Source organism: Perna viridis, chromosome 9, assembly GCF_037379345.1.
Source record: "Perna viridis isolate PV_CMFRI_1.1 ecotype Kerala chromosome 9, ASM3737934v1, whole genome shotgun sequence".
Taxonomy (NCBI): domain Eukaryota; kingdom Metazoa; phylum Mollusca; class Bivalvia; order Mytilida; family Mytilidae; genus Perna; species Perna viridis.
Window position 1 is genome coordinate 12,318,751 of NC_142453.1, and position 14,139 is coordinate 12,332,889.

The 14,139-nt window shown below is 32.7% G+C and overlaps 1 protein-coding gene across 2 annotated transcripts; it reads left to right on the forward strand.

Moving 5' to 3' along the window:
- Positions 1-941: 941 nt before the first annotated feature.
- On the forward strand, positions 942-13,762 carry LOC148606804 (ketosamine-3-kinase-like). Of its 2 annotated transcripts, XM_088546590.1 has the most exons (9): positions 942-1,042; positions 2,964-3,139; positions 4,642-4,725; positions 5,489-5,589; positions 6,416-6,575; positions 7,581-7,631; positions 10,279-10,420; positions 12,316-12,490; positions 13,323-13,762. In XM_088546590.1, exons 2-9 carry the CDS (start codon positions 2,984-2,986, stop codon positions 13,393-13,395), a joined length of 942 nt encoding a protein of 313 aa, XP_088402716.1. In that variant the 5' UTR covers positions 942-1,042; positions 2,964-2,983; the 3' UTR covers positions 13,396-13,762. The 2 variants fall into 2 exon arrangements, with proteins under 2 accessions (XP_088402716.1, XP_088402717.1); XM_088546591.1 differs by lacking the exon at positions 4,642-4,725.
- Positions 13,763-14,139: the final 377 nt, after the last annotated feature.

Consider the following 14,139-nt stretch of genomic DNA (forward strand, 5'->3'; position numbering starts at 1 on the left):
TCGTCGATTTCTACGATTGTTTGGTTTTTACTTTAAAATATATGACGACATTACAATAACATCAATTCCATCGTACGTGAGATACAGTTTTGTTTTCCCGCGAAATTGAAGTATGCTTGGCTATCAAGCCGTATATTGAAACAGATATTCGTTTGAAATTTGCACTTTATATTGAATTTAATGAATTAGGTGTAAAGTTAAATTAAACATTCGTTTATATTATATTATGAAAATCTTTTCTTTCAAGAAAAGAATAGATATTCGTGACATACACTTTGTCTATAGAAACAGAGTGAACTGAACTAAAAATAAAATGAAAAGAACAAATCTGAAATTCACCAGTTGTTCCTTTTTTTATCATCGGGCTCTCAATTCTAATAAAATATAGCTTCAGTTCACTTACTCGACGGCAGAGACAATATATGCTCATATAGATTTCATTATAATGTATTAACATCTTTATCGCTATCTTTGTACAATCCTTTAGACTTATATAATTTTGTTTGTTTGCGCTGCATCGTCATGACTCGACGATCTCATACCCATTAAGTTTGCTGGTTGGCAGATTCCTTTAGACTTTATATATATGTGTAGGTAAATATGTGTCTGTCGACGGGAACAAAAAGCAACCGGTTTAGTGGTCGCCGGGAACAAAAAGCAACCGGTTTAGTGGTCGACGGGAACAAAAAGCAACCGGTTTTTAGTGGTCGCCGGGGAAGGCGCATATGAAGCTCCTTGATCTATTCGAGTGGTGGAATTGTCAAGTTGATTCCATTTCGATATACTTTTTTTTTTTACGAAATAAGAGTACAAATTAATATTGTTGTGCTTTGCTAGGTGGCACTTCATATTGTTTATTAAATAGTGAAATCAGATGTGAACCCGTGATTGATTTTTTATTTACTGTTTTCCCGCGAAACGCCATTCGACACGTCTCCAGCTTTATCCAATCCCCCCCAAAGAAAAATTAAAGAGTAAGTTTGCTTTGGACGAGTCTTTTCTGAACTCTTTGGTGTGTATCATTACTTCTTACTGGTGGCAGGTGAGTTGAGCAGTTAAAATTATTATAAACTTAATTTGATTGCCTCATTAACCGATTGAAATAAACAGATAAAAGTCAAGATAGATTAGATATCTTCAGTAATCTTTTGAGAATTCTAATAGTGCAGAATTTACTAGCTGCGAAATCGTAGCTCTTGATCTTTTTTTTTATTTTGCGATCTAACGTTAAGAAAATACAAAAAATAGTTAGAGCTACGTTTCGCAGCTAAGAATTTACCAGAAACGATCAATCCATACAATTATTCTATCTTGGAGGGCAAATTATTCTTGCTTGAAAAGATCAGATTTCAAACAAATGATTTGGCAAAATTCCGTGGGTTATCTGGACTTTCTACACGTTGGACTTGTTAAACTATCAGAAAGGGGTGCTCTATAGTACAGCTGTTCTATGCATGGTCAGACACCCCATTAATCAGTCTTGTAGTGTAATGGGTCAATGGTCCAAGAGTTTTGTGGTCCAACAGGTCGATAGTCAGACATACGACAAATATCAATGTCTCTGTTAATTAGTACCGCTTATACAAAAGCACTAAGCATGAGCTCACCCAACGTAATATTATTAGAGTGAGTTATTTTCCCTATTTTGCATCAGTTGTCTGTCCATCCCTAAACATTTTATTTCCGAAGGTCTTATCTGATATCACTGTAGGGATTGCTTTGAAATTTGGTATACAATCATGCGTTATTTATATGATATCTATTACCAAGTTTATGGGAATATTATCATTGATTAAGGTAGCCGGTCAAAAGTACGTGACTGCTATATATGAATAAACATATGTATAAATAGAAAACAATAAATCAAAAGTCAGCTAATTCAGGAAATCTGTATTATGCTCTGAAACATGGGTTCGCCAAGCTATGATATTAGTTCCTTCTCATAGTGAACCAATAATTTACCACATTTTAACTCGAAAACAGTTGGGTTTAGCTAAAATTTGTTGAAAACATGGCCACTTGTATAAAAAATTGATGCCTTGTTGAAATAACTTGAAAACCAAAAGGTTTAAGCTAATTTCCTAGGAGGAAAAATTGATCAGCATGGTGAGACCGACCTATGCTGAAATTTTCATATAGATCTGTTTGTCAATGTTTGAATTTTTGCCCTTGAAGAGAAAAGAATGACAATTAATATGGGATTTATTTTATAATATGAAAACCAGGTGGATAACTAAGATGCTCTGTATTGATTAAATGATTCTTGTGGCAATAGTATGGTAAGGTCAAGAGTCCAGCTTTAGAAAGCTATAAAGACTATTTGACCAGGTGAGTGATTCACGCTCTCTAGAGCCTCTAGTTATTGTTGTTATATATTCAGTGGACAGGGATATGCATGTATTGTTTCTTTTTTTTTCTTAAATTGTCAGATTATTGAAGTGTTGGACTATTGAACTGTTTAACTATCAAACTGTGGTACCATCAACCTGTTGAACTATTGAGCTGTTGGACCATCGACATAGCTCTATCAAAAAGCTTGATGGTTCTTTATTATAGATTAACTGTATGCCAACACTTGTCTCTATCAATGGCCAGTTAGATTTAAGTCAAACTTTGACTTGATTTAGATTAGGAATTGTATCAGATTTTATCAAATTAGCCAGACTGCATGTGATTGGACTAATGGTATCACTTTTTTTCATTCCAGTGATATTTTACATCGTGAGAAATTACTTCATCATGAATTCAGATTAGCTTTCAAGTGTGAAAGGTCCGACAGGTTTTTTGGACATCCTTGACTTTACCCTCTCAAGTCACACACAAACTGTATGAATGATTCAGGAACAGTTCAGATTTAAAGTCAAAGGTCCACCCAGTAAAAAAAAATAGCCCTTTATAAAGCATCTGTACGTATATGACCTTTTAAACAGAGTATAAACATTTATATAAACTTTTTCTTATAGTATAAGACATCTATGGAACCATGTCTGGGAAAGAGTTGACTGCTGTTGTATCCAGGGAGTTAGGTACAGATGTTAAACTTCAAGGGAGAGGAGGTGGTGGTTGTATCAATGAAGGTGTTTCTATGGTGACAAAAAATGGAGAATCAATTTTTGTCAAAACAAATTCAAAGTCAGAGGTAATGGATATTATGCAGCTGAATATGGCATATACTAGTGTTGTAATATCTATACTGGAATGATTAATTAGAAAGAGTGATTAATTAAGATATAACTGTATGTTGATCGAACAAGTGAATTATGTGAAATCTACCAGCCTTATAGATTTATTGATATACTTGCTGTATTAGGGATATTTATTACTTCTGCTTGTTAAAGGCACATACAAACATGCATGTATTCAAAGTTATATTGTCAAGATTTGTGGACATACATTATTTTTAAAGGAGAAAAATAAAAAAAGTATTGAAAATTTAAAGTTACATTGTAATTGTGACATCAAATTTTAGGTTATTGTGAAACAAAGATTTAATGAATGTTATTTTTGTAAGCACTGTTGTATATCTTGGGAACTGTTATTTCACATATGATAAGTAAAAGTTTTGTCTGTGTCATTTAGGTCCATTAGCTTTCAGTTATTTACTTGAATAAACTTATTTTATAATTTTGAAATTTTAATACACTGTTCCTAGGTTCATGCAGGAGGCCCTAAAGTTTTGGAAGGTTTTTGCTCCATCTGTTTTAAAAACAGGGAAAAAAAACTGTAAAAACCTAAAGTTTATTATTATTAGTCTGATGTCAGTGTTTTTTTTACAATTCTGTTTTATGAGTGTTTTACAGGATAGACTGATCATTCACTGTTTTTGAGTTACAGGGGTAAATATTTGTCAGATTTTGAGAAAAAAAATTCTGATTCCTTTTTGTGGACTTATGATTTGAAACTTACAAAAGCCCTTGGCCTTCCACTCTTAAAAGTGATTCCTGCCTGCATTATCAATCAGAGAACAGATATCTCAGAGTACAGATATCTCTAAAGGTTTTAAGAATAATAAAGACCAAAAGGGGACCACATCCAAGTAATCAACATTTAAATTTTTGAAAAATGATTTTGAATTTTTTTTTTTCATTGGATCCCTAATGAAAATGACTAATGACTGCATCTTTCAATCCCTTACATTTTCTCTCTCAGGGGTTAATGTTGCGGAAGGCAAGACTAACTTATTACTGGAAAATTCCTGCGTCGGCATCCATATTTTAATGTTAAATTTTCTTATTAGGTCAGTTTGATGTGAAGCACATGTGCTTGGTCAGTTATATTATATAATGGGGATGCAGTTTCATCAGATCACTACTAGTATATTAATTTTGGCAGGCCAATTTGATGAATATTTTAAATGAGTTACCACTGTAGTGATCTGTCATTTGAAACAGACTCTACTACTGAAACACTTTTGACTCTGTGGCTCTGTTTTGAAATTACTGGTAGTTTATGTTTATGCCGTGCAACAACAAAAAATATCAATTGATATTTCAAAAGAGTTTTAAGTAAATCATCAGGTCTCAAATGTAAAAAGCTTAAAATGTCAAACTCAATAAAGTACTCATATTTATAGTAATACAACTGTTTTCCTTATGCACTGTCTTAATAACAAGGAAATTAGAACATCACTTTATGATTTAGTCCAGGAAAATGTTTGATGGTGAATACATCAGTTTAGAGACCCTTCATGCAATGGATGTTATCAGGGTTCCAAAGCCCATTAAGGTAAAATTGCTTTTATGAGATTTTGAAACGTAGTTAATAAATGTACAAATAAATGGGTATGAATATGAGATTATTCACAATGTAGAAATTGTAATTTTTTCAAATAAAGCTTTTAAACAAAAGCTTTAGCACATTGTTTGTCTTTATATCCCTCTCAAAAAGTGGGCTGTATGTTGAAATCACCTTGTCCATCCAAATTTTATGGCAATTATCTTGACTCCAATGAATGGATTGATTTCAGATTTTGTAGATGGGAAAATTGTGGCTCAATTCATAAATCATTTAACTAAAATCTTAGCTTAATCTGAATATCTTTAAGTAAACAGTCCAAAAGTACAAAAAATGCTCAAAAACCTATCATTAGCTTTTTTATATGGACTGGATCGACAAGGAAATGACTGAAAATGGGACAGATCATCTAGAACTTTGTCGAATGTAGTGATATTTATTTTGAAGGTTTGGCATGACTGTAGATGTACCAGGAGCAAGTTTTTATAGGGGTGATACATGCTCATTGTTCAAGTCCTGAGATGTAATTAGTTTTGTTGGGTATTATGTTAAAGCCAAGAATTTACAAGGCATTTGGTGACCTTCAATTATCTAATATATATATATTCTCATAAAAATTTTGTTAAATTTATGAAAGTTTCAAAAAAGAGATATTTGAATATTGAGTCAGTTGCTTTCCCTCACTACCTCATGAAAGTAATTTTCTTAAGCAAAATTTTTCGATTTGTCAATCCAAATTAATATTCATTTTCAGGTTATAGATTTGCCAACAGGTGGTGCTGCCCTTATAATGGAGTGCATTAACTTTCATGGACTTAATAAATATTCTGATCAGTTAGGTGAGAAATTAGGAAGGTAAGAATCATTTGATAAGAATATTATACTACTTGGTTAAAGAAATGTTCATCTTGCTAAAGAATCTTCATTCCCCAAAAATCAGATATAGCCTTCTGAGAATATTATGGAAACGCATATGGTACACCCCTTGTAAGGATACTTTGTGGCAAATAAGTCAGAATGATAAGTTATATTGTGTGTTATAAGTTGGAATCGAATCACTATGTAAAAGATAACATGTCGGAATGATGTAGAAAAAAATGAATTACAATGTCGACTTGCTAATATTAATGTAATGACATGTTAGTAAGATGTCGACATGTTGAATTCAACTTGTTTATTTATTATGTCAACTTATATATATATGGTGATAAATTGTCATGTTGAAATCAACATGATGATATATCACAAGATGAACAATTTGACGTTATATGTTGACATAATAAATAAACAAGTTGAATTCAACAGGTCGACATCTTACTAATATGTCATTACATTATTATTAGCAAGTCGATATTGTAATTCATTTTTTTCTACATCATTCCGACATGCTATCTTCAACATAATAACTTGATTCCAGCTTATAACGCACAACAGAACTTATTATTCTGACTTATTTGCCACAAAGTATCCTTACAAGGGGTGTACCATATGCGTTTCCATAGAATATTGTTAAATTTTCCAAAAATAAGATACTACTATTTGAAAATATTGGAAATTTCATCCTTATTTGAGTAAATGTTCAAAATTAAGATTTTTAAAATTGTTTGAAGAGTTTTCCTGACAGCTTGAATTGTGACTTCTTTTCTCATTTCTTAATTCTCAAATTTGTTATTTCTAAAAGGTTACATTTACTGAATGCAGAGTTAGAAAAGAAGGCATTAAAGGAAGAAAAAATTGTTGGTAGAAGTCAGTACTATAAGTATGTAGATAAATTTGGATTTTACACATCTACCTGTTGTGGTTACCTGGAACAGGATAATACCTGGAAAGATACCTGGGTTGTAAGTCAGTCTAGCGATATTCTAGATTGTAAGTCACGTTTTACTAATTGTGTGGGTTGTAAGTCAGTCTACCGATATTCCATGATTGTAAGTCACGATTTACTAATTGCCTGGGTTGTAATTCAGTCTACTGATAGTCTGTGTTGTAAGTCAGTCTAAAAATAGTCTGGGTTGTATGATATAGTCTGTTTTTTATGTTTAATCTTCTCGTAATTTGGATTGTAAGTCACAGTTTACCAATTGTCTGGGTTGTAAGTCAGTCTACTGATGTTCTGGATTGTAAGTCAGGGTTTACTAATTGTTTGGATTGTAAGTCAGTCTACAGATTGTCTGGATTGTAAGTCAGGGTTTACTAATTGTCTGGATTGTAAGTCAGTCTACAGATTGTCTGGGTTGTAAGTCAGGGTTTACTAATTGTCTGGATTGTAAGTCAGTCTACAGATTGTCTGGGTTGTAAGTCAGTCTACAGATTGTCTGGGTTGTAAGTCAGTCTACAGATTGTCTGGGTTGTAAGTCAGTCTACAGATTGTCTGGGTTGTAAGTCAGTCTACAGATTGTCTGGATTGTAAGTCAGTCTACAGATTGTCTGTGTTGTAAGTCATGGTCTACTGATAGTCTGGTTTTAAAGGATTTTAAGAGATATATGTACTTTGAAATTAGAAGATAGTTATACTTAAAACAAATTTTCAGTTTAGCGTCAGAGTAATATTGTGAGTAATTTAAAATCTTAAGTTTCTAAACAAAATTAAAAACATAGTTCCATAACATTTCACATACTAAAGTCTGTAAAGGATGAAAAAATTGTTATTTGAGAATTTTGATAAGGAAAACTGTAAGTGTAAGTAACTCAAAATCAATATGATATTGTTTAAATTTGTTATGGAGTATACATTTTCAAGTACAAATAATATTCATCAAAACACTGAACATATAATGAGAAGAAAAAAATGATATACAGTTGTGTACACACTGTACATAGTGTCAATTTTTATTAAATTATTTTAGGAGTTTTATGCCAGGAAAATTGATCAGCAGATGGAATGGCTTAATAGAACAGTAGGTTTACTTATTTCTACTTTAGAAGCTTATTAGTCTACAGTTTTCTGTTGATAAATGTAATGATATTTTTTTTTCATTCTGTAATTAAAAATAGTTTCAATTTTTTTTTTTATCATCAGGTGTAATGTGTGTACATTGTAATACTGTTTACGCTGGGGGTTGGGGTTGAGAGCAATGTTAGTATCAAAGTCAAGGCTTTTATATGTTCAGGAAGGAAGAGGCGAGGTATTATGTGATACTCTTCGAAAGCTGCATGTCCATCTGTCCTTTCCCTGACAGTTTCCAGATGGTAACTTGAGGAAGGATCAATTTTAATTTTTGTAACTTTGCACAGTTAATTAGTACCATAAAACCTTTTTTTGAACATTTTGCCATTCCTTTTTTTCACACTTATGTGGTGTGGTATCACTTATTGTTCCATTAATGCCCTATTTTTTTCAGCTCACCTGACCAAAAAGGCATTATGGCCTTTTCTCATCACTTGTCTACATCATTGGCATTGTTGTCATCATCTGCCATTAACTTTTCTTTAAAAATCTTCTCCTCTGGATTATTACCTAACTTAATCATCAGTGTTATTATGGTATCTACTTGAAAATTTGTGTCGATTATGTAGATCAAGTGTAAAACATTGCTGCCATTACTATTTTTAGACCACAGGGGTCAAGTCATTAATTTCTACAAATATCTCAAAACTAGAAGAGATATTTGAAAATAAATGTAACCTTCATTCTTCAGCATGAACAGCTCTACTGAAGTCTCCATTGGGTCAAAAAGTTGTTGGCACAACTTCCTGTTTGAAAGGTGAAAATGTCAGTTTTTACAGTTTTTAGCCATTGTATTGAAAACTAGGATAGATAGAAAAAATTTTCAGTTGATGAAATAAATCCTTATGACAAGTCCTGCAACAGTCTCTATCGATTCAAAATTTTCAGATGACCCCTTGTAAGAATTATTGCCCTTGAAAGGCGATAATGACAGTTTTTGCAGTTTTCAGCCAATACCTTGAAAATTATAATTGTAAGTTTTCAGTTGATGAAATAATCTTTATGATAAGTCCTAGAAAAGTCTCCATCGAATAAAATTTTTCAGACAACTCCTTCTTAGTGATATTGCCCTTTATGATAAGTCCTACAGAGAGTAATCAAGGGAACCAAAATTCTAGCAGTAATCAAAAGAATGTAATCCAGGGACAAAGACCAGACATGGTAAACAGACAAACACAACAAAGAACATAAAGTAACTACAATAATACATACAAAGTAACAAAAGTAAATGAGTGACTCGGGCTGGGAGCATGGGCCAGGTGCATTGGTAGGGTAAACGTCCTCTACTTTTCTAAAAGCACCTACCTAGTTGCTCATAAAAAGTCAAGTCAGGGGTAGACGAAAGAGGAAAGGAAAATTATGAGGCATTAAACAGATCAGTTTTCATGGTCAGATGGATACACCATAACGATCCATGAGTTCATGGTAACGAGCATAAAACTTCTGTAGTGATGACTTCAATATTGTAGCTACATAACTCTGTTCTAGAAGCCTAGTTGTAAGAAGTCTATCACGGTACAAAAAGTTTGCATAAAGTATGAGTTGTGATATGAAAACTCTATACACAGGTGCGGAAGGGATGTTGCCACAGATGAAAGGAAAGTTGACAATTCTGAATGAAAAGCCATCATGTTTGTCGTAAAGTTTGGTCAATAGTTTTCCTTTACCATTGATTTCTAAGTGTAGGTCAAGATATGAGGCTGACTTCAGTGTCTGTAGTATCCTTCGACGAAAGTCTCCATCAAGTCAAATTGTCTGACAATTCCACGTTAGAGTAATTACCCTTGAAAGATGCAGTTTTCAGCCAATATCTTGAAAACCATTAAAAGGATAGGGAAAAATAATAATTGATTTAATAATCCTTATGATAAGGCCTTGAAGTTGTTGGACCACTTCTTGTTAGAGTACTTGCCCTTGAATGATGGAAAATGACTTTTTTTGCAGTTTTCAGCCCTTTATCCAGAAAACTATTATAGATGGAAAAAAACTTTCAATTGATCCTTATGATAAGCCCAACAAAGGTCTTTTGGGTCAAAGCTGTTGGGACGACTACTTGTTAGAGTTATTGCTCTTGAAAGGTCAAAACTAACTTTTTTTTTTCATTTTCGGCCAATATCTTAAAAAATATAAAAAAATAACTTGGCTTAAAACGAATGAAATAACTTCATCAATAAATTGATGAAATTATTCTTATGATAAGACAGTTGTAGTACAACTCCTTGTTAGAGTTATTGCTCTTGAAGGGCAAAAATTGAACCAGGTGAGTGATTCTGGCTTTTGGGAGCCTCAGGTTTTTTAAAACATAGTGTAAGCATAACTCTCTTCTGAACCATTCAATACTCTCCACTTGTTTCTTAAATATATAGTGTTAAATTTTAATGTTTCATTGGTGTGTTACACTGTAAAAGTGTTGACAGCACCTTTTTAGATGAAGGGTGCTTGTGCTTCGAAAATCATTGGCTTGTTATTGAATTGTGTGACAATGTATATTCATATGTAGAGGTATTTGCATTACTTACACTGTTATTTTGCTTTTCTGTATGTGTGTTCGATATGAATAGGTATGACTCTTCTTAATTTGATTTTTATACATGTAGTACAAAAACAAAGAAGCCAGAGACATGTGGTCCATTATTCTACCCAAACTTCCTAAGCTGTTTGAAGGGTTGGACATTAAGCCTGCACTAATGCATGGTGATTTGTGGGGTGGTAATGTTGGAGAAACAAATACAGAGCCTGGTCAGTAAACATAACATTTACATAATATAATCTTTGAGTATCATAACAAATTTTCTTTCAATATAATTGTAAAATGTACGCAGGTTTGTATCAAAGTTCTCCAGTTACTGTAGGTATAGGTGCTTCAAACAATTTAATTAACGTCTTACACATTTTTACTCCTTTTGATGTTATAAAATCCAAAGGCTTTGATCATTTGATTGTAGTTACCATGGAAGTTATTAAAAAATTGTCGTCTTTAATAATTCCGATCAGGTATTTCTTTGATCTCACAGTTTTTGAAACTGTAAATATTTGTTCATGCAAGATGTTATGCCCTTTTCAAATAAATAACTTATTATCTCTCAGGTCTACAGGAATATTTAGTTTAATTAAATTTAGAGACATTATAGGTTGAATTTTGTCATTTTCAGCACATAATGGGACTCAGTGATGTTTAATCCTTCTGGTTTTTATGGACACTCGAAGTGTGACGTTTTTCTTTCTTTTCCATAATTTTCAGTGATGCTTGTTCCCACTGCATATACCCCCACCAAACTAAGTTTGGGGTAGTTCGTAGAAATCGGCTTGTCTGGGGTATTCTGATTATTTAATTGTCCTTGTAAGCACAACCCCTCTAAAACTGTTCAGTGAATTTCAATAAATTTCTGTTGGAAGGTTAGGCATCATATGTTGATTTACATGAAGGATGAAAAATATCAGCTGATATCTCAAGAATTCAATAGATTAACATAGTTCTGTTGTATTTTCCCACCGTCCCAGGTTAGGGGAAGACTTGAGTGCTCAGAAACATGTTTAACCCTACCACATACTTTATGTGCCTGTCCCAAGTCAGGAACCTGTAGTCCAGTGGTTGTCCACGTTTTTTATGTTATTTGTTTCATGTATTTCCTGTAGATTAGGTCATTTATAGGTTCATTTTCATCATTTGTGAATAGTTTCACATCATTTAATTTGGGGCCTTTTACAACTTGCTTTGTAGTACGAATTTTGTACATCATTGAAGACAGTGTGGTGACCTGTAGAAGTTTAGTTGTTTGTTGCTTGGTTATTGATGGATGACTCTCATTTGCAATCATACCACATCTCTTATTTTTATATGATAGCTGCAAAGGGAGATAATTTAAATTAAGTGAATCTGGTTAGTGCAACTCTTCTTCAACCATTAAATGGATTTTGATGAATTGGGTTTGTATGAAGATGTGAATTAAGGTATTAAGATATTGTCTGATGCATGCTAAGGGAGATTTCATTTGATCAACTCCTCCTAAACCACTAAATGGAATGGATTTTGATGATAGGTTGAAAGGACAGATTATCCAACTTACAGGTTAAACATGATTTAAGCCTGCTTGAGGTAGGGGTATTCTTTTTGTGATTTCTTGTTTTAATGACTGCTCAAAGCATTACCTTGACATTAATTGCCAAATACATATATGACGAGAGTGGAAATAGTGAATATGTCGAAGAAACAACAACCCCACTGTGTTAAAAATGTCAGCTCAAGGCCACCCATGGGTCTTTAGTGATCAACAAGGAAACCCTCACATTACAGGGCAGGCTACAGCAGGCCCCAAAACAACATTATACACAGGTACACTCAGTGTACCATACAACCAAATAGTTGCCACCATATACTCCAGCAACATGAAAGTAAATTGAAGTGAAAACAAAACAATATATACAGAAGCCAGAAATTCCTGACAAAAATGCTGTAGGGTAAAAGTATTTAGGCATGTATTTTTTCAGTCTTACTGATTTTTGATCCTGTGAGTTTTTATAGACTCTATGAATATGATTTTGCAATGTCTTATTCATTATCATTATGTTTCAAGTGATGATTAATCCTGTTTGTATATATTCATCCTGAGAAAAGAATATGTTTACATTTTCAGTGATGTTTGATCCTGCTAGTTTTTATGGACATTCAGAATATGACCTTGCCATTTCCAAGATGTTTGGTGGCTTCAGTTCTTCATTTTTCGACAGCTACCACAGAGTTATCCCACAAGCTGCTGGATTTAGAAAGAGAGTTGATCTGTATAAATTATTCCATTATCTAAACCATTGGTATGTTTCTTATGTCATTTTTTTCATCATTCTTCATTTAAGTGCAAAATTGATGTAGACATGTGTGCATTTATGAAACCCTCCAAATCCACATGTTTGTCAATTTTCATTTTCTTAAATTTGGGTATTGCATAAATTAAATAATGATAGGTATGTGATTGTAAGCAAGTAAAGTTTGTGTGTTTTGGCAGGTATGTTCAGATGTTTAGGAGACTAGTGTAATCTAGAGACAATTAAAAGAAACTGTCTGAACAAATAAATATCATATGGAAGGTTTTTTTTTTTATTTTTCGTAGAAGAATTGCAATTTATGCTTTAAATAATTGTGATTCCAACAACATGAATATAACAAAAATATCAAACTCTTACACACAAACCATGGAAGTTTACCTCTGAAATAGTTTCAATTTTACACTGTCAAATGCTTTCTGTATGCATGTATATGAACAAATGAATTTAACTTCAAGCTTCCAATTTTATAAGTTACCATGCATTTACAGTTTAATTAAATAATTTATAACCAGTAACATAGTTAACTTCATGGAATACAGTTGTTCTTCCTTGATTGAATATGTTGAATGACCTGACAAACTGTCTGAGGTAGTTAACTGGACTATGAACAAGGAGAATTAAGTCTTCTATCATTTCATAAGTATTTTAAAAGAAGTTTCAGTATAACATTGTCAATTTTCTTAGAAAGTTCATCATGTGATTTTATTAATGAGCAACCATCATTGTTAACTGTTCTGTACTGTATTAATCACTATGATTTTTCTATCTATGAACCATGTTAACAGTAGTATTGGTGTCTACAGAGTATTGTGTTTTGTAGGAATCATTTTGGCAGTGGATATGCAGGATCCACTTTGTCAACAATGCAGTCAGTGCTTCGTCATGTCACATGATATTTGTTGCATTCAGCATGTTGGTATACTGTAATATTCCTGACAATATTTGTTTTTGCTAACAGCTGTGCCATGCTTCAGTGCTGTGGAACAAAAAAAATCAGTGAAATCTGTCCAGAGAATAGACTAACAGTGTTGATTATGACCTATTAGAAAAAGTCTTATTCCAATGAATCTCGTGAATTTACTACAATGAGATCAGTAGAAACAAAAGAAACATATATTTTAGCTTTGTTATTTGAGTTGTTGTTAGTTTCTTAAACATTTTGTTTATGAAACTTAGGCTTTTTCACATGTATGTGATATTTTCAAGTTGTCAATGATATTTGTTCTTAATGTTTGAAGCAAATATACTTAGAAAGTAAAATGAATTCCTTTATCATACTGCCCACACTTAGCTTCTTGAACTAAATTTCCAGCTGTATTATAAACAAGGCCTGTAATGTGGTCTGTATGTGGCAACTAATACAATATTAACTTGAAACACATCACAACGCAATCACTCTTGCTTACTATTGCCTATTATTTCATGAAATTTCTGTGGAGTAGAACATATTATATACATGTACTTGAACTTTCACATATCAGGATAAAATCATGTACTTATTTTTAACTACCTCTGTAGTTTTATAGTATCATGCTCGCCTCAATTGTGGATGATCATGGGATCAATCCATGGCAGTCAAAGACTTTGATATTGGAAGTCACTGCTTCTCTGTCAAGCACATGTTTTTTAGGGAGATA

Coding starts and splice junctions, on each gene's coding strand:
- LOC148606804 (XM_088546590.1), top strand. CDS start 2,984: ATGTCTGGGAAAGAGTTGACTGCTGTTGTATCCAGGGAGTTAGGTACA. Junction 10,421..12,315: donor AGAAACAAATACAGAGCCTG/GTCAGTAAACAT, acceptor TTACATTTTCAG/TGATGTTTGATCCTGCTAGT. Junction 12,491..13,322: donor TTCCATTATCTAAACCATTG/GTATGTTTCTTA, acceptor TGTGTTTTGTAG/GAATCATTTTGGCAGTGGAT.